This window comes from Vulpes lagopus, chromosome 18 (genome assembly GCF_018345385.1).
Source record: "Vulpes lagopus strain Blue_001 chromosome 18, ASM1834538v1, whole genome shotgun sequence".
Lineage (NCBI taxonomy): Eukaryota > Metazoa > Chordata > Mammalia > Carnivora > Canidae > Vulpes > Vulpes lagopus.
This window is the reverse complement of record NC_054841.1, coordinates 24,102,449-24,127,264: the sequence shown is the minus strand read 5'-3', so window position 1 is coordinate 24,127,264 and position 24,816 is coordinate 24,102,449. Positions and strand designations below refer to the sequence as shown.

General features: G+C 41.3%; 1 protein-coding gene across 1 annotated transcript in view; it reads right to left on the bottom strand.

The window, feature by feature from the left end:
• PIGU (phosphatidylinositol glycan anchor biosynthesis class U) overlaps positions 1-24,816 on the bottom strand; it is a 92,424-nt gene that overhangs the window by 20,310 nt on the left and 47,298 nt on the right. Inside the window, exons 7-10 of the mRNA XM_041732955.1 lie at positions 18,327-18,424; positions 5,266-5,420; positions 3,319-3,462; positions 828-952 (exon numbers count right to left, since the gene is read on the bottom strand). Coding sequence (XP_041588889.1) covers positions 828-952; positions 3,319-3,462; positions 5,266-5,420; positions 18,327-18,424 — 522 coding nt within the window. The remainder of the gene's footprint in view (positions 1-827; positions 953-3,318; positions 3,463-5,265; positions 5,421-18,326; positions 18,425-24,816) is intronic.

Here is a 24,816-nt window from a genome sequence, read left to right as displayed (position 1 = left end):
CCTACTGGACAGCATTACCTGGAGGCTCACAGCCAGCCCTTCTACTTACCTATCATGTGACCTTGAACAAGTGGCTCTACCTTTCTGTACCTCAGTTTTCTCATCTGCAAAATGGTGATATTTTCCTACCAAGGCTGGTGTGAAGGTAAAATGACCTAATGCATGGAACATTCTTAAAACCACAGTGGCAAGGTAATTACTGAGTAAGTCCTCAAAAAATGGTGGTTATTTTGTGGCACCTGGTTGGCTCCATCAGTTAAATGTCAGACTCTTGGAATCAGCTCAGGTTGTGATCTCATGAGTCATGGGGTAGAGCCCCATGTCGTGGGCCCTGAACTCAGCAGGGAGTCTGCTTAAGATTCTCTCTCTGCCCCTCCCACCACTCTCACTCTCTCAGATAAGTAAATCTTTAAGAAAATGCTTATTTTATTTTTTTTTTAAAGATTTTATTTTTTTATTTGAGAGAGAGTGAATGAGCTCAAGCAAGGGGCAGGGAGTGGGGAGGGCAGAGGGAGAGGGAAAGGCAGACTCCCTGCTGAGCAGGGAGCTGACCTGGCCTAATCCCAGGACCCTGAGATCATGACTTGAGCTGATGGCAGCTGCTTAAAAGACTGAGCTACCATGCACCCCAAAATGCTTATTTTTATTATCATCATTAGTCTGTGGTGCCTAGCAGACAGACACTCAGGTCACTGCCTCTCTCCCAGTGCTGCTAGCAGAGCAGATGCCAAGCAAATGCCTATCAATTGCTTTTTCCTTGGCCGTTTCATCCAGGGACCAGGCTGACACAAATCTGCCACCAGAGGTTTAGAGGCAGGAGTACTCACATCTGTAGAGATGATTCCACACAGGGAAGAAGGCCATGTAGAGGGCCACATCCCCCACCGTTGGGTAGGACTTGAAGATGGAGATGATAGCAATCTGGATGAACATGAAGAAGACAGGGTGCTCCCTGGGGCGGGATGGGGCAGGCAGACAGAGAAGGAGAGATCAGTCAGGGACCACGCTCACCCTAGAGACTCCTAACCCCAACCCTTGAACCCAAAAATACTCTCTAGGGGACTTCAGGGAGTGGCTGGCTCTGTTGCCCACAAGACATGGGGGCCTAGACCAAGTAGCACAGCAGAAAACTGCAGGGACCCAGAGACGTCCAGAGGTGGTGGTGAAGAGGGCCCAGTAAACACCAGAGAAACAGCTTGTCACCCCCAACCCCCATCCGAGCTCTGGGCCTTACCCCAGGAGCCACTGAGGAAGAAAACAAATGAAGTCACCTTCATTACTGGGCTCTAATGGCTGCTTGTCAGAGTAATCAGGTAGCCTCCCTTGCCAGAGGCTCCTCTGACAACCAAACCCAGGGCAGGAAGTGCCTCCTTGCTGACATTCTTCTCTGATAGTTTGGTCAGTGGATTCTACGGACCCTTAGCCATGATGAGCTCCTTTCCAGAAAGACAACTGATTGCTGCAGGCAGCTTTTCAACTCTTATGCACTGGAACTGGAGTTCATGTTACCTTAAACAAACAATAACGGCTACCATTCCCTAAACCCTCACTATGTGCCAAATTCTGTCCTAGGCCCTTTCCTTGCACTACAATGTGTGATCCCTACTACACTTCAGCTACTCCTCAGTACGCAGTATTGTCACCCACACTTTGCAGATGAGGAAAGAGAGGTTCAGAGAAGGTAGGTAAGTTAGTAAGCAGTGGGACTGTTTATCTCCAAACTTTTAAACATCACCAGTACTGTTCTCCTGAGTGCTTAGCACGATCACGGCTCTCATCAGGAAGGGTGGGAACAGAGCTCCATTTCCAGTGTTCTTCTGAGAACTGACCAAGTGCTAAAAGGAAGCCAACAGGAAGAGGCCAGATCTATACCCTCCTCAGCTGTACCTAAACAACATGCATGTGGCCTATTTCTGCATAGTACCTAAATGTCCAACTCATAAAGTTTTTCTTCAGGGATTAAATGGCATTCTTGTCTTGTAGGTCAAAGGTCAGAGTTGACTCAGTGGGGTATAAATCTGAGATGTGGAGACAAACATGTACACACCCCAAACACTTAAGCAGTTTTACATAGCAAATGCTTCAGACTCGGCTTGGCAAAGTCTCACAGTCCTGTAAGCTTTAGAAGGGTCCAGCTAGCTCAGTGTCTTCCTAAAGACAATCCAAATCACTGGCTGTGGGCTTTTTAGGTCGCTGGTAAGAGTTGGCAACATTTCTATGAAAAGGTAAGTGAAAATATGGTCACAAAACTATGGAGACCAGAACCTCCTGCAATGCTGGGCAAGGCTGCCAGAGTTCTGGAGCCTGCCAGGCCAATGAAGATTTTCTGTCAGATGCTAGGCCAAGGCTATGTTATGGGAAGGAGACATGAGCTCTGAGTTTTATAGAATGGGAACCATGCACATTGGTACATTGGTTATGAAGACTGGCAGGAAGGTTAGAACAGAGAACTCAGGCTCTTGAAATATAAACCAAATTCTCTGGACCATTAATGCATATCTATGTCAGTGCCTGTTTTTCCTTCTCTGAAGCCAGGATAACAGAACATCTTCCGGGGGCTACTATTAGTGATCTTTCTCAGGAGTTTGGCATGGTGCAGGGGGATGAGTATAGATTTTGGAGACAAACGTAGGTCTGAATCCCAGCTCCACTACTTACTAGCTGTGTGTCTCTGGGAAAATGGTTCCACTTCTCTGAATGTCCATTCCTCAACTATAAAATGGAAGTGATGATAATAAAATGATGCCTACTGCCAAGAAGTGCTGGAAAGGTTAGGTAAGAACACTTTTCAGAAAGCCTAAAATGGGCTGGGATGGAGCCAGGCTCAGTACATGTTAGCTTTCTTACACTATATAGAGAAGAGAGCTCCACAGACAAGCCATTTGACAGAAATTGATCAGAAGATGAAACAGAACTGCAGGTAGCCAACCTCCCAGATAATACATCCTGAGTCCCCACTGTCTTTGGAATACTGATGGAGGACACCCAACAAGATCCACTTTTTCCAAAGATACCCTCCAACTCCAAAACCTTCCTCTTATCCAAAATAGTGAGTGCGTTCAGTAGCACTGTGGGCTCAGAGTGAAGCCAGGGGAAATATCTTCTGGCTCCTCTGGAAATATCCTCCAAAGAACCCTCCCTGCAACCTGTACTTGGTGTGACTCTATTACTGGTTATGGCTACTGGAATTAGAGGCCATCAAGGGCAGGGTTTCCTAGGCAAAGATGGCATAAACCTGATAGCAATGCTCCTAGTACGAAAGGCACCTGTAAGACTATAGATGGCTCTGTAGACAAAGCAGCAGGTCCAACCACTTACTTTAGCTTTATGGCTAAGGGGATGGTGTAGAAGAAGACGTTGATCTGAAACACACATACAAAGAAGAGGCTGAAGTGCTCAAACATCTCCGCAAAGAAATACCAAAAAAGACCAATATTTGGAGTGAGATCTGGAACAGAAAGTCTGGAAGGAAAAAAACAAAGGGAGAGAAAAAAGAGAGCCAAATTTTAAACAGTCTGCTTTAACCTGCTTTTCTCCTAAGGATTTTGGTCACTACTGGGCAGCCAAGGATGGCTGTCCCCACTGAGATTGGGATGTGAGGGCCTCTCTAGGCACCCTGTATAAAGGTAACTAATAAAAACAAGAGGCAGGGAAACCAAAAATGATAACCTATAACATCAGCTGAACCAAACTTCAGGGTACAACAAAGATCTGAAATGAGGCAGGATACAGGCTAGAAGTCAAAAGAGTGGCCCTCTTTTACTGCCTAAAATACATATGTTTAGATGTAGGAGATATCCAGGACTGTAACAAAAGAGGAATGGGTTTTAAACAAACAATATCTGGACAGCCCTGGTGGGTCAGCGGTTTAGCGCCGCCTTCAGTCCAGGGCGGGATCCTGGAGACCCAGGATCGAGTCCCATGTTGGGCTCCCTGCATGGAGCCTGCTTCTCCCTCTGCCTGTGTCTCTGCCTCTCTCTCTCTCTCTCTCTCTCTCTCTCTCTCTGTCTCTATGAATAAATAAATAAAATATTAAAAAAAAAAACAACAATATCTATTTGGAGCATTCCAAAGATTTGCCTAGAGGAGCAAGCTCAAAGATCCTGCTGCTCCCCATTCTGTCGCTGCATCCCCACAGCAAGAACCAGAGACAGTGCCTGACACCACAATAATTTCTGGGGTCTTGAGGAAGCATCAGCAGGTTCCAGCTAGGATCCCAGATTTCATTTGAGAAATAAGGGTTTCACTGGAAAGCTTTTTGTCTAGTTGTATTGGTTGTTATTCTGGCTCTTCTGAAAATTTACATTATATGTTTTATTTTAAAAAACAGAGTTGAAACTGATGTCAACTCACAATTTTAAAAGGGCAATAAATAGACCATGGAGAAGGGAGAAATATGCAATGGCTCATGGTCAGAGTTCCCTGACCAAGGCCTCCACCCAGGACAAGTCTTTGCCTCCTACTGTGACTACATTTCCTTTTCTGTGAAGTGAGGTAAAGAACAAAATCTGTGGGTCAGCAAAAAGCCAGGGAAAGTTTTTCACCAGCAATACAAACTCCTATCTAAGGAACAGCATGAAGAACTACAGATTATGCTCAGTCAGGACTTAACACAAATTAGCAGCAGTCCAGAATCCCAAAGGGGAGCCTGCCACTCCATAGGCTCCATAGCCCTTACAGGCTTAACTCTCTACCACCTCACTGGGCTGTGAGTTCCTTGAGGTCTGCGCAGTGACCATCCTCCTCAGCCCCGAGACGATTGGAAAATGTCTGCAGAATTCATACTCTGTTTTGATTTACTCTATAAGTGTGACACATGGGAGGTGGCTTTATTTTAAAAGTGTCAGAGACCCTGTTGCAGCAGAGGAATATATCCATTTCTGTTGGGGACTGAACCAAACCCTTCTAGGCAGAAGCTGGTAGTTGTTTCAGATGTTCTTAGAGAGTGCTCTTTAATCTTAATAGATTGAAGGTACTCGCTACACCTGTGGTTCTTAACGTATGTTCTTGGATGTTTAGCATCACCTGAAAACTAGTTAGAAATGTAAATTCTTGGTTCCTATCCCAAACTTACTTAATCAAAACCTCTAGAAGTGGGGCTCAGAATCTGGGTGTTAACAAGCCTTGTAGGTGATTCTGGTGCACACTGAAGTTTGAGGACTACTGTGTCTAGATGCTCCCTGTGGTTGCTCACCCTCTGGTTCCAGCTGGAGCTGGGAAAACCAAATTAGATTCCAGAGTTTTTCTAATGAAGTCATTACTTACATGAAGCCGTAGACTGCAGGGATGAAATCCCAGGAGGTGAGGAGGAAGAAGGAGAGGCAAATGATTACCACTAGACTTCCCACGTACATCATGGCATATTCCCAAGAGAAGATCCAGAAGGCTTTGCTCTTCACTTTCACAGGTATGTACTGCCGCTAGGAGAGAAGGAAAATGGCATATTTAGGATGTCAAGGACAGAAAGAAATTACCAGCTTAAACTTCAAGATCCCTTCCGCAAAGAACAGGACACAGAAAAACTGAAAATCAAAGGACTTAAAAGGATTTACTTATGCTAGGTAAACACTCACCAAAAGAAAACTAGTTTAGTTATACTGTTAACAGATAAAATAAACTTTAATGTATAAAGTATTGCAGAAATAAAGGTGTTCCATAATGATAAAAGGTTCATTAGAAAGATGTAACAGCTCTAAACTTGTATGTATCTAGTAACAGTCTAAAAATATATAAAACAGGGGATCCCTGGGTGGCTCAGTGGTTTGGCGCCTGCCTTTGGCCCAGGGCGCGATCCTGGAGTCCCGGGATCGAGTTCCGCGTCAGGCTCCTGGCATGGAGCCTGCTTCTCCCTCTGCCTGTGTCTCTGCCTCTCTCTCTATGTCTACCATGAATAAATAAATAAAATCTTTTAAAAAAATAAAATAAAAATAAAAAAATATAAAACAAACATGGACAGGACTATAAAGGAAAAACAGACATAACCATCATCAGCAGGTAACTGACAGATCAAACAGACAAAAAATCAGTAAACAAGTAGGAAATACAAATAGCACATTTTTTTTCTTTAAATATTTGAGAGATCAAGAGTACACACAAACTGGCAGAGGGGCAGAGGGAGAGGGAGAAGCAGACACCCTGCTGAGCAGGGAGCCCAACACTGGGTTCGATTCCAAGACCCTGGATCACAACCTGAACTGACAGCGACACCCAACCGACTGAGCCACCCAGGCAACCCTAAATAGCACACTCTAATAAATTTGTAACTTCCTTGAGAATGAGTTAGGAAAACAAAATCTATATATCTACATAGATACAGACATAGAAAATGTGGCAAAATGGTTAACTGGGTCATCTAAATAAAAGGTACTTCGACTAGTCTTTCAACTTTTCTAATTTTTTTTTTTTTTTGATAGTCACAGAGAGAGAGAGAGGCAGAGACACAGGCAGAGGGAGAAGCAGGCTCCATGCACCGGGAGCCCGATGTGGGATTCGATCCCGGGTCTCCAGGATCGCGCCCTGGGCCAAAGGCAGGCGCCAAACCGCTGCGCCACCCAGGGATCCCTCTTTCAACTTTTCTAAAGCGTGATATAAAAGATTAGGGGACAACAAGAAATGAACATTTGAATGGTCCTATAAACATTTAAGAAATTGAATTAGTAATGAAAAATTTTCCCATAAAGAAAAGAGCAGGCCCAGTCCGTTTTACAGGAAAGCTCTACCAACATTCAAGAAGCAGGTTATTTATTCTAATCTTACGTTAACTTTTTCACAGCAAATATAAGCTTGATACCGAAACCACTTACCAACACAAATGCAAAGATGCTAAATGAAATATTATCTAACGTAATTCAATAATACGTGATAAAGGTAGGTTATGACCAGAATGGATCTATTCCAAAAACTCAAGGTTATTCCAACATAAGAAAAGCTATTAATACATGTAACACAAACAGCTTAAAAATAAGAAATCATATTAGTGTCAGATATATGCAACAACTACTTATAAAAAATAACAAGCAATAAAAGAATTCAGTGAGGTAGCAGAATATAAAATTAACATACAAATATCCTTCATAGGCACTAACAATAAACAATTAGAGGACACAATGGTAGAGAAAACCACATTTACAATAACACCAAGGAAAAGAAAACTTAGAATTAAGTCTAACAAGAAATGTGTAAAACCTATTCATGGAAAATTTTTAAATACTCCTGAAAGACACTAAAGTGGACTTGAACAGATGGACAAATATCCCCTGTCCTTGCTTAGGATTATTCCAAATTATAAAGAGTTCAGTTCTTCCTAATTTAATTTATAAATTCAATGCAATAATGCAATCCCAATAAAAATGTCAACAAGCTATTTTATGGAATTATAGAAGATTAAATTCATATGGAATTTCAACCATTCATATGGAAATACAAACATGCAAGTAATGAAATACTAATAAACACTACAACAGGGATGAACCTTGAAAACATCATGCTAAGTGAAAGAAATCAGTCACAAGACCACATATTGTATGATTCCATTTGTATGAAATGTCTAATATAGGAAAATCTATAAAGACAAAAAAACCAGAATACTAGTTGCTTAGAATACTAGTCGCTTAGGGCTAGAGGGGAAAGGGGCATTGGTGCAAAACAGAGAGTGAAGGCTAACGGGCATGGGATTTCCTTTGGGGTGATAAAAATGTTCTAGAACTGATTGCGGTCATGGCTGCACAACTCTGAATATCCAAAAATCACTGAATTGTATACTTTAAGTAAACTTATATCTTGATAAAAATAAAAGCTGTTAAAGAAAAACACCATAATTAAGTAAAAAAATAAGAAACTGGAAGGAAATATTTGCAGGTTAATATTCCTAATATATAAAGGATATATATAAAGGATTCCTAAAAATTGAGGAAAAACAGACCTAAATACAACAGAAAAATGAGGAGGAAAAATGAACAGATACTCCAGAAACATGACGAGGTGTTTAACTCATATTTAGAGAAATGCAAATGAAAACAATACTGAGATACCATTTCTTTTTTCTTTTTTTTTTATTTATTTATTTATGATAGTCACACACAGAGAGAGAGAGAGAGAGAGAGAGAGAGAGAGAGAGAGAGAGGCAGAGACACAGGCAGAGGGAGAAGCAGGCTCCATGCACCGAGAGCCCGATGTGGGATTCGATCCTGGGTCTCCAGGATCGCGCCCTGGGCCAAAGGCAGGCACCAAACCGCTGCGCCACCCAGGGATCCCACGAGATACCATTTCTCATAATCAGACTGGCAAAAATTTTGAAATGTGACAACACATTCTGTTAGCAAAGCTGTGGAAAAACAGGCACTATCCTACATTACTGGTGGGAATAAAAATTTTGTGCAATCCCTATGGAGGGAAATTTGAAAAGACCTAAAAAAAAATATGTAAATACTTACTTTTGGCTCCAGTAATTCTACTTCTAGAAATCTACCTTGAAGATACCCCTCTGACAATATGAAAATACATATACATACAAGGTTACTTATTAAAGCATTAGTTGTGATTACAAAATATTAGAAACCATCTAAATCCCCATACAAAGGGGAGGGTTAAACTCTGGTACAGCCATACAATGGAGTATTACACTGCTGTAAAAAAGAATAAAGATCTCTATGTATCAATCTGCAGTGACTTCCAGGAAAGAACAGTAAAAAAAGTAAAGCACATAAGGGTACCTAGAGCATGCTATCCTTCATATAAGAAAGAAGAAAATACACATGTAATCTGCTCACTTGTGCAAAAGAAACACAGGAAAAATAAACCAGAAACTAAAAATAGTTACTTAGGGTGACAGAGAAAGAATGAAAAAGAACACAATAGTAGAGATGAAGATAGGGTGGTACTTCTCTGAAAGTTTTTTTGTATAGCTGATTTCTTAGAACTATAGCAATATTTCTTAGTCTCTTCGCATACCCTCAAATAAACAAAAATTTAAAACCTACCAAGGTGTAGAGGAAATCTAAAATCCTACAAACAGTAATAAGTGAGCCTAACTGTATCATGAATAAGAGGACTATGCTGAAGGGCCACATGGGAGAAGGAAAGAACCAACCTGAGTGACTTCGAGAAACAGTAACTTGACAGAATACCGTAATGCTAAAGACAAAAAGAATTATGTGTACGTGTTGTAATCAGGAGATATATTTCTGACATGGTTATTTCTCACAGCAATTAGCAATTCTATTTTTTTTAAGATTTTTTTTTAAGATTTTATTTATTTATTCATGAGCGACAGAGAGAAAGAGAGAGAGAGCACGCAACAAAGAGAGAGAGAGAGAGAGAGAGGCAGAGACACAGGCAGAGGGAGAAGCAGGCTCCACGCAGGGAGCACAAAAGCTGATTTAAAGGAGCCCCCTTAAAAAAAAAAAAAAAAAAGGAGCCCCCTTTTCTAGGTCAAAGCTAGAAAAATTTGAGCAATAGGCTAATATTAATATTGGATTTTTTTTAGATGAAATCCATACAACATATATTTAACTACTTTAAAGTATGCAATTCAGGTTCTTTTAACAGTTGTCATGAAAGAAGTTTGAGGTGGATGAAGGTTAGCTCCCACTCTACACTCTTGCTGCAAAGAAAGCAAGTTTCATTTGTCAAACAAATATTTGTCAAACAAATATTCATTAGCAAGCAGGCACAAAGCATTTCACACAAATCACTCTAGAAAATCCATGAAGTCCCAGCTCTCTCCCCTTTTAGTTGTTCCAATTACCTATTGTAAAAAAGATTCACTTGGGGCACCTGGCTGGCTCAGTTGGATGAACACATGACTCTTGATCTGGAGATTGTGAGTTTGAGCCCCATAATGGGTGTGGAGATTACTAAAAATTATAAATAAATAAACTAAAAAAAAAAAAAAAAAGGTTCACTCAAGGCAGAAGGATATTATTACTATCCCAGAGGCAGGGGTCTGTTGTCCTTGGAGTCACATCAGACAACCAGAAATCCTCCTAAAAATGTTAGACGTGGGCGGCGGTGGGGGAGGCAGCCGGGTGGCACAGCGGTTTAGCACCACCTTCAGCCCAGGGTGTTACCCTGGAGACCGGGTATGGAGTCCCACATCGGGCTCCCTGCATGCAGCCTGCTTCTCCCTCTGCCTGTGTCTCTGCCTCTCTCTGGGTCTCTCATGAATAAATAAATAAAATCTTAAAAAAAAAAAAAAAAAAAAAAAAAAAAGAAGGTTAGGTGGGGGATGGATTAGGAATGAAGCCTTTGGCACCATCTCCAAAGGAAGAAGTTACAGGCCTTCCTAGATTCTTAATTCCTTTTCACAAAAATATAATAAGCGTCTCTAAATACTTAAACCAATTCTACTTCTTTTGAATACTTCGATTGCACCTACTACTTCTTTTATATTTATTTATATTTTGACAATTGACAATATACAAAAACAGAACATTTCCACCATCACAAAAAGTTCTATTGACAATGCTGCTCTAAAAGAACAAAGTTTCAAGAGAACATTATATTTTTGGGGATGGAAAATGATTCCACAAAGAGGAGGCCTTCACAGATAAATTCAAAGAGGAAGGCACGTAAGGTTCTGAGTTCCCTGTAGAGTTGATCATCCTGATCCCTCTTCCTGACAAATACTGCCATCTGGCATAGAAGGAAGGGAGGCAAGGAGGGTGGGGGGGAGGGAGAAAACCACAGTCCAGGGATGGATGGAAAAAAACCCTCCAAAGTAAAAATATTCTTTTGGTTTGTTTTTCCCTTCCTCCCTACTTAATGGGATTTAAAGAAGGGAAGTAGGAAGTGAAAAAGGCAGCCATGAAGAACTGAATCAGGTAGACTATTCAAGGCCACTCTTGGAAGAGAGTCCTAAGCACAGATCCAGGAGATGAGGTTTCACTTTTCACAAATCTGTTAGCAGCCCCCAAATTTTGGTTTGCTGCCACATTCTCCGTCCTTCATTGGATCTAAGATGTCACTGTCGATGCTTGAGTGGGAAAATGATTTTTTTCCTGGCAAATCTGTGATGTCAAATGGACATTAAATTTTAGGTATAATTTTGTTCTTAAAACTTGGTCTAAAAAAACAAAACAAAACAAAACTTGGTCTGGGAGTAGATTTGCTTTAGGAAACAGAGCCCTGAGAATATAATGTCATGTAGAATGTTTACTGAATCTATTTATAAAACCTGGGTCTGATTAAAGATTAAATAATCTTTCAGGACCACTCCCATTACATCAAGTGCAGCACGCCTGAAATGCTTAAAAAAGAAACTCAAGTGATCCTTTCCTTGATGGCTTGTTATTTATAAGCCCTAGAGCGAGATTTAATCAAGAGGTCCACATTGCACATTTCCCAGGGAACAGATAAGCATTCGTTTTACCTACTTTTTCTTCAATAGTAAATGCCAACTTAAAATGAAATGTATGTGAGTTGAAGGGTTGGGAGAATGGTGCCCTAAACTTTTGGATCAATTTTTTAAAAAATCTTTTCATTGTAAAATAAAACACAAAATACAGAAAACCACATAAAACAAATATATAACCTAGTGAATGATTATGAGACAAACATCTCTAAGGTCAGGAGGAAGAAATGTACCACCACTCCCCCAAGTCTCTCTCTGAGCCCTGTGCCAGCCAGTCTCTTCCTCCCTCCAAAGTCATCACTGATCCTGGCTTATAGAGTACTCACTTCCTTGCATTTCTTTTTCTTTCTTTCTTTCTTTCTTTCTTTCTTTCTTTCTTTCTTTCTTTCTTTCTTTCTTTCTTTCTTTCTTTCTTCTTCTTCCTTCCTTCCTTCCTTCCTTCCTTCCTTTCTCTTTCTTTCTTTTCTTTCTTCTTTCTTTCTTTCTTTCTTTTTCTTCCTTCCTTCATTTCTTTTCTCCCTTTCTCTCTTTCTCTTCCTTCCTTCCTCCCTCCCTCCCTCCTTCCTTCCTTCCTTCCTTTTTTTAAAGATTTTATTTATTTATTCATGAGAGACCTAGAGAGAGAGAGAGAGGCAGAGACACAGGAGAGGGAGACTTCACAGGGAGCCTGATGTGGGACTTGATTCCAGGACCTTGCAATCACAACCTGAGCCAAAGGCAGACGCTCAACCCCTGAGCCACCTAGGCGTCCCACTTCCTTGCATTTCTTAATGGCTTTCTATCAAACTGTGTATTCCTTTACACTATAGTTTAGCTTGCCCATTTTTTCAAAATTTAATAAAACTTTTAAGTCTCTTAATTTACAGGTCCTACAACCCATCCCACTTGTGCCCCCTACGATTCATGGGTTGAAGAACCTGGGCATTTAACCTGTAGAACTTCCCACAGTCTGTTTTTTTGCTAATTATATACTTGGTCTTCAGTACTTCTTGCAAATTGGCAGCTGGATCCTGAAGCTTAATCAATTTCAGATTTGATCCCCTTGGCAAAACTCTGGTGGTGGTGTGTTCTTTTCTCAGGAGGCATGATTTGTTTGTTTTTCACATTAGTAGCTATTAATACTCAATGCATAGATAACTGGTATTACAAAACGATGCTATCCCATCAATTTGTCTTCATTTGCAAGCTCAAAAATATATAGTAGCTCACCTACTATATGGTTACCTAATGGTATAGGAAAGACAAGATAAGTGCTTATTTTTTTCCTTTTATTTCCAGTTCTCAAGGTAATGAATTGGTTCTCTGTCAATTCTCCTAATTGGATCAATTACCAATTGACCTTTCTAATATCATTATGAATGTCTGAATTTAAATATGAGTTTTAATTCATTTCAGTTCTAATCCTAATGAAACTCAAACTGTCCCTCTTTGGTCAGTGAGAGCCTCTTCAAGTTGGATCCTGAGTCCTTTTGAGATGACCCCAGCAGTCTTTCATAGCCTCCTTGTTATCTGGTATCACAGTAGTCTAGGATTATCCTGTACATTTCCCGCCCTAAACTTAGAACTAGGCATTTCTCTGAGAAACTCATTTCTTTTAATGGGTAAAAATGGTATTGTAAGATCACAATCTGAGCCCTAAGGATACTTACTGATACTGGGTCAGTGACTGTTTCTAGACCTTCTGGTGGACTTAAACATAAATATACACACATATTCAAACTCCTCCAGAGGCCAGGCAGGTAACAAATGAATGAAGTTAGGTAATAGAAATGAAGTACAGCGAGTGGCTCAGCAGTTTAGCACTGCCTTTGGCCCAGGGTGTGATCCTGGAGACCCAGGATTGAGTCCCGCATCAGGTTCCCTATGTGGAGCCTGCTTCTCCCTTTGCCTGTGTCTCTGCTTCTCTCTCTCTGCCTCTCTCATGAATAAATAAATAAAATCTTTAAAAAAATAAAGAAATGAAGCACAGAGACTATGCTTAACTGTGAAGAGGGTATGCCTTGTCTAAAGGAGACAGATCTCCCAATTTTTCAAAAGAAGCCAGAAAGATAAAATTTTATTTTTTATTTTTATTTTTATTATTTTTTTTATTTATGATAGTCACAGAGAGAGAGAGAGAGAGAGAGAGAGAGGCAGAGACACAGGCAGAGGGAGAAGCAGGCTCCATGCACCGGGAGCCCGATGTGGGATTCGATCCCGGGTCTCCAGGATCGCACCCTGGGCCAAAGGCAGGCGCCAAGCCGCTGTGCCACCTAGGGATCCCAAGATAAAATTTTAAATGAGTTTTTATTTATTTATTTATTTATTTATTTATTTATTTATTTATTTATTTATTTTTATGTATGATAGTCACAGGAGAGAGAGAGAGAGAGAGAGGCAGAGACACAGGCAGAGGGAGAAGCAGGCTCCATGCACCGGGAGCCCGACGTGGGACTCGATCCCGGGTCTCCAGGATCGCGCCCTGGGCCAAAGGCAGGCGCCAAACCGCTGCGCCACCCAGGGATCCCTTAAATGAGTTTTTAAAATGTTGACAACTAATTAAAATAATTAAACAGCACAGTCAAATAAAATACCTCTGTGGGCTAGATGTGGTCCATGGGCTATATACTCTCAACCTGAAAAAGGCAACCTGTAGTTACATCCCAGAAGTTATATGGTTGCTAATGTATACAAAAATTTCAGGAAGTAAAAGAATTCTCAGACTGGTCAAGAAAAGCCTAACTATAATAAGAAAGGGGAAAAATGTGTAATTATCTTCTTCCCCCCCAATTTTCTAAAGCACTAGGGAGAAAAGCATTTTCTAGTGGCACTTGAGTGGTACAGTTGGTTGAATGTTCAAACTTGGTTTCAGCTCAGGTCATCATCTCATGGGTCATGAGATTCAGCCCTATGTCAGTATGATCAGTGCAGAGTCTGTGTCAGGTTATTTTCCTATCTCCTTCTGCCCCTCCCGCTTGTGTCCCCACCCCCCCCAACCCCCCCACAAATAAATATTAAATCTTTAAAAAAAAAAAAAAAAGAAAGCATTTTCTGTACAGAAATCATTTCTTTCTCATATTATGGTGAAAAAGGCAAAAAGTCAGTACCAGGAAAAAAAACCAAAACTCTTAAGGAAGTTGAAATCTTTTTTTTTTTTTTAAAGATTTTATTTATTTATTCATGAGAGATAGAGAGAGAGAGAGAGAGAGGCAGAAGCAGGCTCCATGCAGGGAGCCCGATGTGGGACTCGATCCTGGGTCTCCAGGATCAGGCCCTGGGCTGAAGGCGGCGCTAAACTGCTGAGCCACCTGGGCTGCCCAAGGAAGTTGAAATCTAATAAAAGTGTTTATACTTAATTTCTTAGACTATCAGGATAAGACCCAGGAAATATATTTTACATGATAGGTATATTAGAGGCAACAAAGCTGGTAGAAAAGTTAATTGCAATTGCATGATTAAGTGCTCACACTCATTTTCACCTGTTCTTTTTTATTATTTTTTTTAAAGATTTATTTATTTGAGAGAGAGGGAGAGCACGAGCAAGGGGAAGGGCAGAGGAAGAAGCAGACTCCTGCCAGAGCAGGGAGCCCAATGCAGGGCTGGGTCCCGGGACCCTGGATCATGACCTGAGCCGAAGGCAGATGCTTAACTGACTGAGCCGCCCAGGCGCCCCTCATTTTCTTTCACCTGTTCTAAAGAAAAGGTAAGCTAACAGCATTGCCACCTCTGAGTTGGCCCCCTCCTAGAGTCAACAGAGACAACAGAATGTTACTGGGGAAAGAGAGTAAAATGTAAAAATTCCATATAATATTCCAAAGAAGGCTGGGGAAAGACCTACTATTAAGAAAGACCTGGTTGGGGGGCACCTGGGTGGCTCAGTTGGTTGGGGATCGGGTTCTTGATTTAGGCTCAGGTCGTGATCTCAGGATCATGAGATGGGGCTCTGCATTGGACTCTGCGCAGTATGGAGTTTGCATGGTATCCTCTCTACCCCTCTCCTTCTGCCCTTCCCTCCCCGCCTGCTTGTGCTTGCATGTGAGCAAGTGTGTACTCTCTTAAGTAAATAAATAAACAATCTTAAAAGAAAAGGGAAAAGAAATAAAGACCTGGTTGGGTTTGGCTCCTTTGATGCAAGCTAATACCATATGATATTACTAGACATTATCTGGAGCCGCTCCAGGCTCCAGAAAGTATAGAAATCACAGGATTAACCTTTACAGTTCAAAGACAAGACAGAAGGTCAGGCTGCATTAAAGCAAAAATCCATAAGCACACTTATGAGGTATTTCCCCCTGGTTTCTGTTACTTTCTTTCAAAGAAAATGAGAACCTCAAGCCATCTAAGGAGGTCCAAGATTTAGGAATCTCAAGCAAAAGGAAAGAGGGAACTAGAAACCTGCCTGACTGTACACTGATGTGTTAACCCTTTGCAGTAACTAATATTATCCCCATTCTGAGGCACGGAGAAGGGACTGAATAAGGTGACTGGCTGAGCTGCTCGATTCCATGACTCAGTTGAACTGTCCAATGATGTCAGAAATAAATTTGAGTTTTAAACAAAAGTGATTTTACAAAAGGCAGTGTTTACAAATTGGTTTAACAAACCATTTAAAAATTTTTAGTCAGTTCATATGTACAAATAAATATATTTATAATAGTATTTACTTGACATAGTTGCACAAAAATTCTGGTTCCTCTTAGTGATCAGACTTTGTTTTTTTTTCTTTTCTTTCTTTTTTTTTTTTTTTTTGTGATCAGGCTTTCTAAAGAATGAACTGTAAGGGGCGCCTGGGTGGCTCAGTCGGTTAAGCATCTGCCTTCAGCTCAGGTTGTGATCCTGGGGTCCCAGGATTGAACCCCACATCAGACTCCCTGCTCAGTAAGTAGTGTGCTTCTCCCTCTGCCCCTCACCCTATTCATGCTCTTGCTCTTTCTCTCTCTCTCTCTCTCAAATAAATAAATAAATAAATAAATAAATAAATAAATAATATTTTTTTAAAAAGAATGAACTATAGTGATGCCTGGGTGGCTCAGTGGTTGAGCGTCTGCCTTCGGCTCAAGTCGTGATCCTGGGGTCTTGGGATCAAGTCCCGCATTTGGCAACCTGCGGGGAGCCTGCTTCTCCTTCTGTCTGTGTCTGCTTCTCTCTCTGTGTCTCTCATGAATAAATAATTAAAATCTTTTAAAAAATGAACTATAAATATGAAGTAATAAAGGAAATGTAAACAGCATATTGTTATGTGGAAAAATTCTTGGATTCAGCAAGAATCCGGAAAGAGAATCAAAGAAAATTTCACAGTGCAATGATGTATCAGACTAGCAATCATAAGTCAAATTTGAGAAGCCAGTGCTGGCAGCCTGAGAGGAAATTGTTCATAGCACTTTATTTTTAAGATCTTATTTTGAAGTAATATTTACACCCAATACGGGGCTTGAATTTACAATCCCAAGATCAAGAGTCACATGCTCTACTAACAAAGCCAGTTGGGCACCCCTGGTTCACTGCATCCTAGACACTGATGGTGGCACTACAAGTTGGCTGAAGCTTTCTGGTGAACACTCCAGTATTACATAATAAGGACCTTGAAACTTCTCACACCTTTCGGTCCAATGATTCAGCTAGAGGAATATGCCTTAAGGAAATAACTTAAAGAAAATCATATTACTGTACTATTTATACCAGTGACAACGAGAGTACATCATCTCAAATTCCCCCAAAAGGGCAAAGACCAAGATAATCATGTATCACTATGTACATAAATATGAAGACATATTATGAAGTCACTTAAAATGACAACTATGCAGACTATTTCAATAAGTGGAGGTATACACTCAGTTTTAGCAAGAGTGTTTATAATTAAGAAAAAGGCTCTGAAATCAGACATTTCTTGGTTTGAATTGTGGTACTGTCCCCTGCATACTTTCAAGAAATGCTTGTTTTCTAAGAATCAATTTTGACCATGAAAGACCTGCAAGTAGTTACCTGCTCTTGAGGAGATGTGTGTATTCTTACTGAGGTGGAAAAGAGAGACAAGTTAGAGGGCAGGCTCTTGCATCAAGCTGCCCGAGTTCAGGTCTTGGCACTGTCACCTGCCAGCTGTCTCACCTTAGCCAAGTGACTACACTACCCAACATTCCAGTTGCAATTCACGTGTCTAATATGGCTAATATTAGACTAAAACATGGCTAATAAAATGACCTATCCCATAACGTTCTTATGAGGTTGAAAATGAAATGATGCCTGTAGAGTGTTCAGTACAGTCCTGGACATAGTAGGTTCTCAGTAAATGTCAGCAATCTGTATTCTTTAAGTAATACTTATTGATCACCTACCATTGTCCCAGCATTGCATTAGGGACACCCACTACATTTAATCCCTACAAGAACCTTATGAGTATTGAACTTTTTTTTTTTGAGTATTGTTATACAGAAGTTTTTTTTTTTTTTTATACAGAAGTTTTTAATTTTTCTTTATTTTATTGATTTTTTAAGGTTTTATTTATTTATTCATGAGAGAAAGAGAGAGAACGGCAGAGACACAGGCAGAGGGAGAAGCACGCTCCATGCAAGGAACCCGACGTGGGACTCGATCCCAGGTCTCCAGGATCAGGCCCTGGGCGGAAGGCAGCGCTGAACTGCTGAGCCACCCGGGCTGCCCTATAGAAGTTTTTTAAAAATGAGCTCGGAGAGGGGTCTATATAATAGTAGATGACAGAAGGAGAATGCAAGATAGTTGGTAGGTTCCAACCACAAACATGTAAAATGAAATACACTTATACATTTGTAATGATATGCATAATTGGAACTTAATGTTCACTAGGTCCATTTTGTTTGAAGTTAGTCAAGTGTCTTTGTGTTTTTGAGTAGAAGCAAGTAAATATGAGATAAGGAGCCCATCCCATTGCTTTTATTGAGCCATGCCTTCCTTTCCCCAGGCAATGACCAGGCCATGTATTAAATGTCACTGGAGTGCTGGCTTCTGACCAGCAAGTGCTTACCTGAAGGAGATAGAGGAGTCCTGGTACAAACAAGGTGAGTGGGTACAGAGACTGGTATGTTGCTAAGGCTAAAAAAATAGCACTGAGGAAGGCACTACCTGTAAAAAGAAATAAATATATGCAATAATCCAGTCTTATTAATCAGGATTAGACTGAGCAAATCCCAAAACAAGAGACTTTCCATAACTGGTCAAATAAGCTTTTGCCAAATGTCTCCTGGTGTACGGGTACTATGCAAACTCATACAGAATGAGAGCTTCTTGGCTTGACTTCCCATGAAAGGAAACCTAGGAAGTCAAAACCATTTACCTTTAGCAACCTGAGACACTTCAATTATGCTTCCTTTAAATTTTCAGAGCAAGAAAGATTTCACAAAACTTTGATCTAAAGATGAACAAAGGGATCAAGTCTATTAACATCTGTGTCCTATTTAACTTATCAATGAAACCCATAATTATTGCTTAAGCAATTCAGAGGTAGGAAACCCATCCCTATTTTATAATATCTTTTCCTTATGTACTATCTTCAGGTCATGTATTTATTATTAAAATATATTAATTTTTAAAAATAATGCCCCTATTCCCTACGTAAAACGGACCACTACAGAATTATTAAAAATGTTATAATAAATTTGCAATGACATGGAAAGATATAACATCCTATTAACTGAAAGTTATAAAAAAAGATATGTATATATATACACTATGATCTCTTTAAAAAAGAATGTATAAGTAAATTTTTAAAAAAGACTACAAGACTAGGCTCAAAGTTCATAGTGATTTTTCTCTTGGTGGTTTGGTTATGGATTTTTTGTTTTTGTTTTTTTCTGGCTTCTCTGTATTTTCTAAACTTTCTATAATGATCATGCTTTGTTTTTGTCATAAAAAAAACTGATTTCTTCTTTTTTAAAGGTTTATTTATTTATTTATTTTAGAGAGAATGAATGAGAGTTAGGTGCACATGTGCTCGTGAGCTAGGGAGAGGGGAAAGAGGATGGGGCAGAGGAAGGAGAGAGAAAATCTCAAGCAGACTTCCTGCTCAGCACTGAGCCTGGAGCCTGGGTGAAGCAGGGCTCCATCTCACGATTCTGAGACCACACCTGAACAGAAACCAAGAGTCAGACACTCAACTGACTGAGCCACCCGGGTGCCCCAAAACTGATTTTTTTTTAAAAATACCAAATAGCTGGGGCACCCGGGTGACTCAGTGGTTGAGCGTCTGCCTGGGGCTCTGGTCATGATCCCGGGGTCCTCAGATTGAGTCCCGCAGAGGGCTCCCTGCAGGGAGTCTGCTTTTCCCTCTGCCTATGTCTCTGCCTTTCTGTGTCTCTCATAAATAAAATGCTTAAAACAAACAGCTATTTTCTTTCAGATGGTTTTAGATAAGAGTACCCTAAAACTAAAGCTAGAGAACCCAAATTTGCAACAGAGGTTTCAAAGTGGTCCAGAAATCAGGAGAGTGTAATTGATGGTTCAAGGCTGGTATCTTGTAACGTTTCATAAAATGACAGAACTCATGATCACTCTCATTAGTGTGGGGTCAACTTGTTGGGCCTGCGGAATCAAGGGGATTGGGAGGCACCAACAAAATGGCGGCGGACCCTCCAGCTTGTCACCTTCGCCTTGGGACTTTTCTACCACCAGCAGACCGCCCAAAGACACGTCATCATGGGGAGATAAGACCTATGCGGGGAAACCTGAACCGCACCTTATCCAAACCCTATATAAGGGCATAAGCAGTTATCGCCCCATACCGATTTCACCAGTAATATGCCCTAATACCTATCACCCCATACAGACACAACCCCTTACCCCTCCTCCCTTAAAAAGCCTGCATGTATTCCCTTTGGGCTGGACTTCCCCAGCCCGCGACTTCCCCGGTCTCACTCCCTTGCGGGGGGCCATGGAACCTCGACCAAGAGTGCGTCCCTTAAAAGCCTGCCTCGGGGCAGCCTGGGTGGCTCAGCGGTTTAGCACCGCCTTCAGCCCAGGGCGCAATCCTGGAGACCCGGGATCGAGTCCCACGGAGCCTGCTTCTCCCATTGCCTTTAGCTTTGCCTCTCTCTCTGTGTGTGTCTCTCATGAATAAATAAATAAAATCTTAAAAAAAAAAAAAAAAAAGCCTGCCTCAACCAACTTTTGCCCAGCCTATTTCATTTCACTACAAACGGATCAAACCTGACACAACTGTTTACTGGAAATAACAGATATCCTCTCAATGGTATTTCACTAAGGGAGGAACTAGTTACTCCACTAAGTCTGAAGGGTTTTACCCTCTCCCAACTCAGCTCCAGAAACAAACAGAAGATGATCCATAGGATTTTTTTGCCCACCAAAGCAGTCTCTATACTTGAAACACTGAAGACCTACCTTGGAAGAGGAGGGTTATGATATGACTACTTTATAGGAGAGTGAGTGGAGAGAAGAGAATTTTGAGGGCTCCATCCCTCAAATTAAGGAAACTTATTAGCTAGGAACAATTCCTGGTTGAAGGAAAGTAGAAGGAAGGCAGGAAAAGGAGGAAAAACTGCGACAGAATTCTATGGGGTGAGCTGTTTCATCATGCTCATTACTGCCAGGTATGATGTCCTATATCCAGGATACTTGTAAACATGACTGAGCAGGGACAGAATCATGGCCAGCCAAGCTGTGCCACCAGCAGAGGCCTCCACATACCCATTGAGCCGTAGACACCTAGAACCAGAACCAGGTCAATTCTGAGACAGGGAAATGGCAGTGGTGGGAAAAGTACTGTTTTGGAGTCTAGCATCTAGGGTGGGTTCAAGGTTCCCTGACTAAGCCAAAAATCTGAATGACATTTTGTGGGAAACCAGCTAAGGGAGGGAAAAAACTGGAAAGAACTTTTAAATTTAGCATGTCTTTCTGCAGAGACTGGGGTTGGAGAAAGAAGAGGCCCTTTAGCAGGGAAAGGAGGCTAATGTTCCAACTCCATCCATTCTTACTAATGTGGTCAAAACAAATACATGACTTTCACCCCTCTCTTTCCCGGGAGACACCAGGGAGTGAAATAAACACAGCCACCTCCTGCCTTAATTGCCTGAGATCAGTAATTACTTGTCTGGAGCAGCTGACTATCTATAAGGCCCAAGAGGGAAGAAACGGCCCATAGGGTCACAGAACGGACTTGTGAGTTTCAGAACACCTCCTCCCAATATCAGGAAAAAAGCAGTCTTCCTTCCTCAGATGAAATCATTTGGAAGGAAAAATCTGTTCCTTCTGCTTTTCTCTACCAGTAAGTGGCATAAACATCTCCCAGGCTACTGTAGTGATCCTTCACCTCTCCCACTCCACACTTCCTCTAGCAGTCATCACAGCCTGTTGATGGACCTATGGAACATCCACCACTGCAGTTCCTGCTCTCATCGGTTGCTTCTCCTCCTCAATGGTCTCTCTAGTCTCCTCCCATCTAGTTCTCTAGAGAAGTACCAGAAGGATCCTTCTAAAACAAATACACTGTGATAAGCCCCTCTTTAAATGCTTCTGATGGTTCTATTTCATTCAGCAGGTTTAGTCCAAACTCCAGCAGCAAACAGGGCCCTTTGCTAATGGGTCTTATTTATCCAGCTTCACTTGTCAGTGTTCTCCTATACATACTCTGTCCCCCAGCTACTCTGGACCATTCCCTAGATTCTGAAAACACCATGTGCTTTCATTCCTGTGTCTGTTCTCAGCCCATTACTTCTGCCCAAGCTATCCTTCCCTGCCCATTCTCCACTGACCAATTGATTTTTTTTTTAAAGATTTTATTTATTTATTACTGAGAGACACAGAGAGAGAGGCAGAGACACAGGCAGAGAGAGAAGCAGGCTCCTTGCAGGGAGCCCAATGTGGAACTCGATCTCAGGACTCTAGGATCATGCCCTGGGCCAAACGGAGGTGCTCAACCGCTGAGCCATCCAGGCATCCCTCCACTGGCCAATTGAAATGTCACTCTATGAAGCCTAAGCAGTCAGGATAACAATAGTGATTATAGCTAATGGTGGTCTCACTTACTAGGTGCCAGGTACCTATCCTCTGTATCCAGAACTGTGCTGGACTCATTAAAAAAGAAAAGAAAAAGAAAAAGAAAAAGAAAGAGAAAAAGAAAGAGAAAAAGGAAAGAAAAGAAAAGAGAAAAGAAAAAGCCCTCAGTATACATCATAAGCACCTTGTGAAAGCTCTATTTTTCTACCCATTTTTATTCTATCCATTTTTTAAATTTATTTATTTATTTATTTATTTATTTATTTACCCATTTTATAGGTAAAGAAATTAAGGTACAGAAACAAAAGGTTAAGTAATACATAATTTTAAGTAATGGAGTCAATCAGATGATTGTAGTGCCCATTCTCTTCATTCATTCAATACCTCATTCAATACTGATATTGTCCTTTAATTAATTTGTTAATGTTGCTTTCTCTCCCCATTTGTCCGTGAGTTTCTCAAGGGCAATAAATCTCTCTTCACTTTGAGCCTCCAGCTTAAATGAGTGAGTGAATGAATAAATGAGTGTCATTCAGTGACACATATGAATCCCTTAGACAAATCCAAGCACATTAAAGAAAACCAATGTTTCTGTTTTCTTGAAATATAACTGACATACAACATTGTATTAGTTTCAGGTGTATAGCATAATGATTTGATATTTGTGTATATTGCTTAATGAGTACCACGATAAGTCTAGTTGAAACCAAGTTCTTGAGGAAGGAAATCTTAGGAAGTGTAAAACACAAGTAATAAAATGCAGGCAAAGCACAAAAGAAATGGATTCTTGAATACAATGAAGCTGCTGAATAGAAGTTGAGGGCTTGTGGCAGGGGGCTGGGCACAAAGAATGTTCTGTGGAGTAAACTACTGGATGGCAGAGGTCTGTAGTCTAGTGGCAGAAACATAGTACAACAACAGTCAGGAGACTGGTGTGTGGGATGCCAGGCCAGGTATGGAGTGGATAGGGCACATGCACCACTGAGCACAAGAGAGGGGGAGTATGGAGACACACAAGGACTTAGGGCTGATACGTTTTGAAAAAAGCTAGAAGGAGCAAGATGAATGGGTTAGGAAGGTAGAGGGATGATGATAGATAGGTGCTTGGGGCAAGGTCATGAAAGATAAAGGTAAAAGGTGGGGCATCCAGCTGGCTCAGTTGGTACAGCATACAACCCCTCAATCTTGGGGTGGTGAATTCAAGCCCCATCCTGGGCGTGGAGCCTACTTAAAGAAAAAAAGAGAGAGAAAAGTAAAAAGTGACTTCAAATATTTTAGGTAAACTATACGATATGCAAACATTTCTGGAGTGCCTGCTCTATGCCAAGCCTGTGCCAGGTGCCAAGAAGACTGGTAACTGAGACAGCTTCCCTCCTCAGGGAGCTCCCAGGAACCAGTGGCAAAATACGGAGGGAGGAGAGTACAAAGCTAGCCCATCAGGGGAAGCTGATACCTAAATTTTGAACAATGATTAGGCGAGGCCTGACAGTCTAAGGGAACAGAGAGTACACGTGCAGGAGGGCAAGGGACAGTCCCATGCACTGCAGGTAAAGGGGGTTATAATTAGCTTGACGGGTAAAAACAGGGCAAGAGTTGGGAGCAATGACTGGAAGAGGGCACAAAAGAGGCTCTTGTGGATGTTGGTAACATTCTGTTTCTCAGTCTGAGTACTGATTTCTCATCATTTAGTGAAAATTCATGGAATTGTACACTAACAATCTGTGTGCTTTCTGTAGATATGTTATACATACTCCAATAAAAAGGTATAATATACAAAGTCTCATCAAGCAGGTAGATGGGGGTCAGATGATAGAGGACATAGCTTGCACAGTCATCCCAAAGCATTGACCAACAGGCCTAAACATGACATCTCAAATAATCCCTGAAATGGCAGCCTCAACTGGACAAGAGCTAGGGCATCCTGCTCATCTGACTGGGATGAACTATGCCAAGAGGACTGTGCATTTTACCAAAATAAGATAATCTACTATTTATCTGCTATCTACCCATCTAGCTTCAAATATATTTTCCAACTCTCTAGGAAGAGAGAGTTTTGTGTCCAGGTGGGGGCCAAAACAAGCCTTGGCAAGGCCTGGGGTAACAATGCCTCTGGGAACCACACTTTGAAGCAATCTGGGCCTGGGCAGGTGGCAGAGCTATAGAACAGAGCAGGACTGTAGATGAGGTAGGGCTCTAGGGGATGGTTCAAGATACTGACTGTGAGTGGAATGAGCAGAGAGGGGTCACATACAGCAACCTGTACCAGGACAGGCGGTGGGACAGACTGGAACGTAGTGAAAAGGGCTGAGTTCCACAGGATACTCAGAAGAGGAAGCTGAATAACACGCAAGATTGATGGGAAGGAGGAGTTGATGCTGGGGGCTGGGCCACTATTCTTCCTCACCAAGTGCTCTTTTAACAGGGAAGGCTCTTTTGGAGTAGTCCATCTACATCAGTGATGATAATAATTTATTGAGCACATACTCTGTTCCAGCCACACTGTAAGC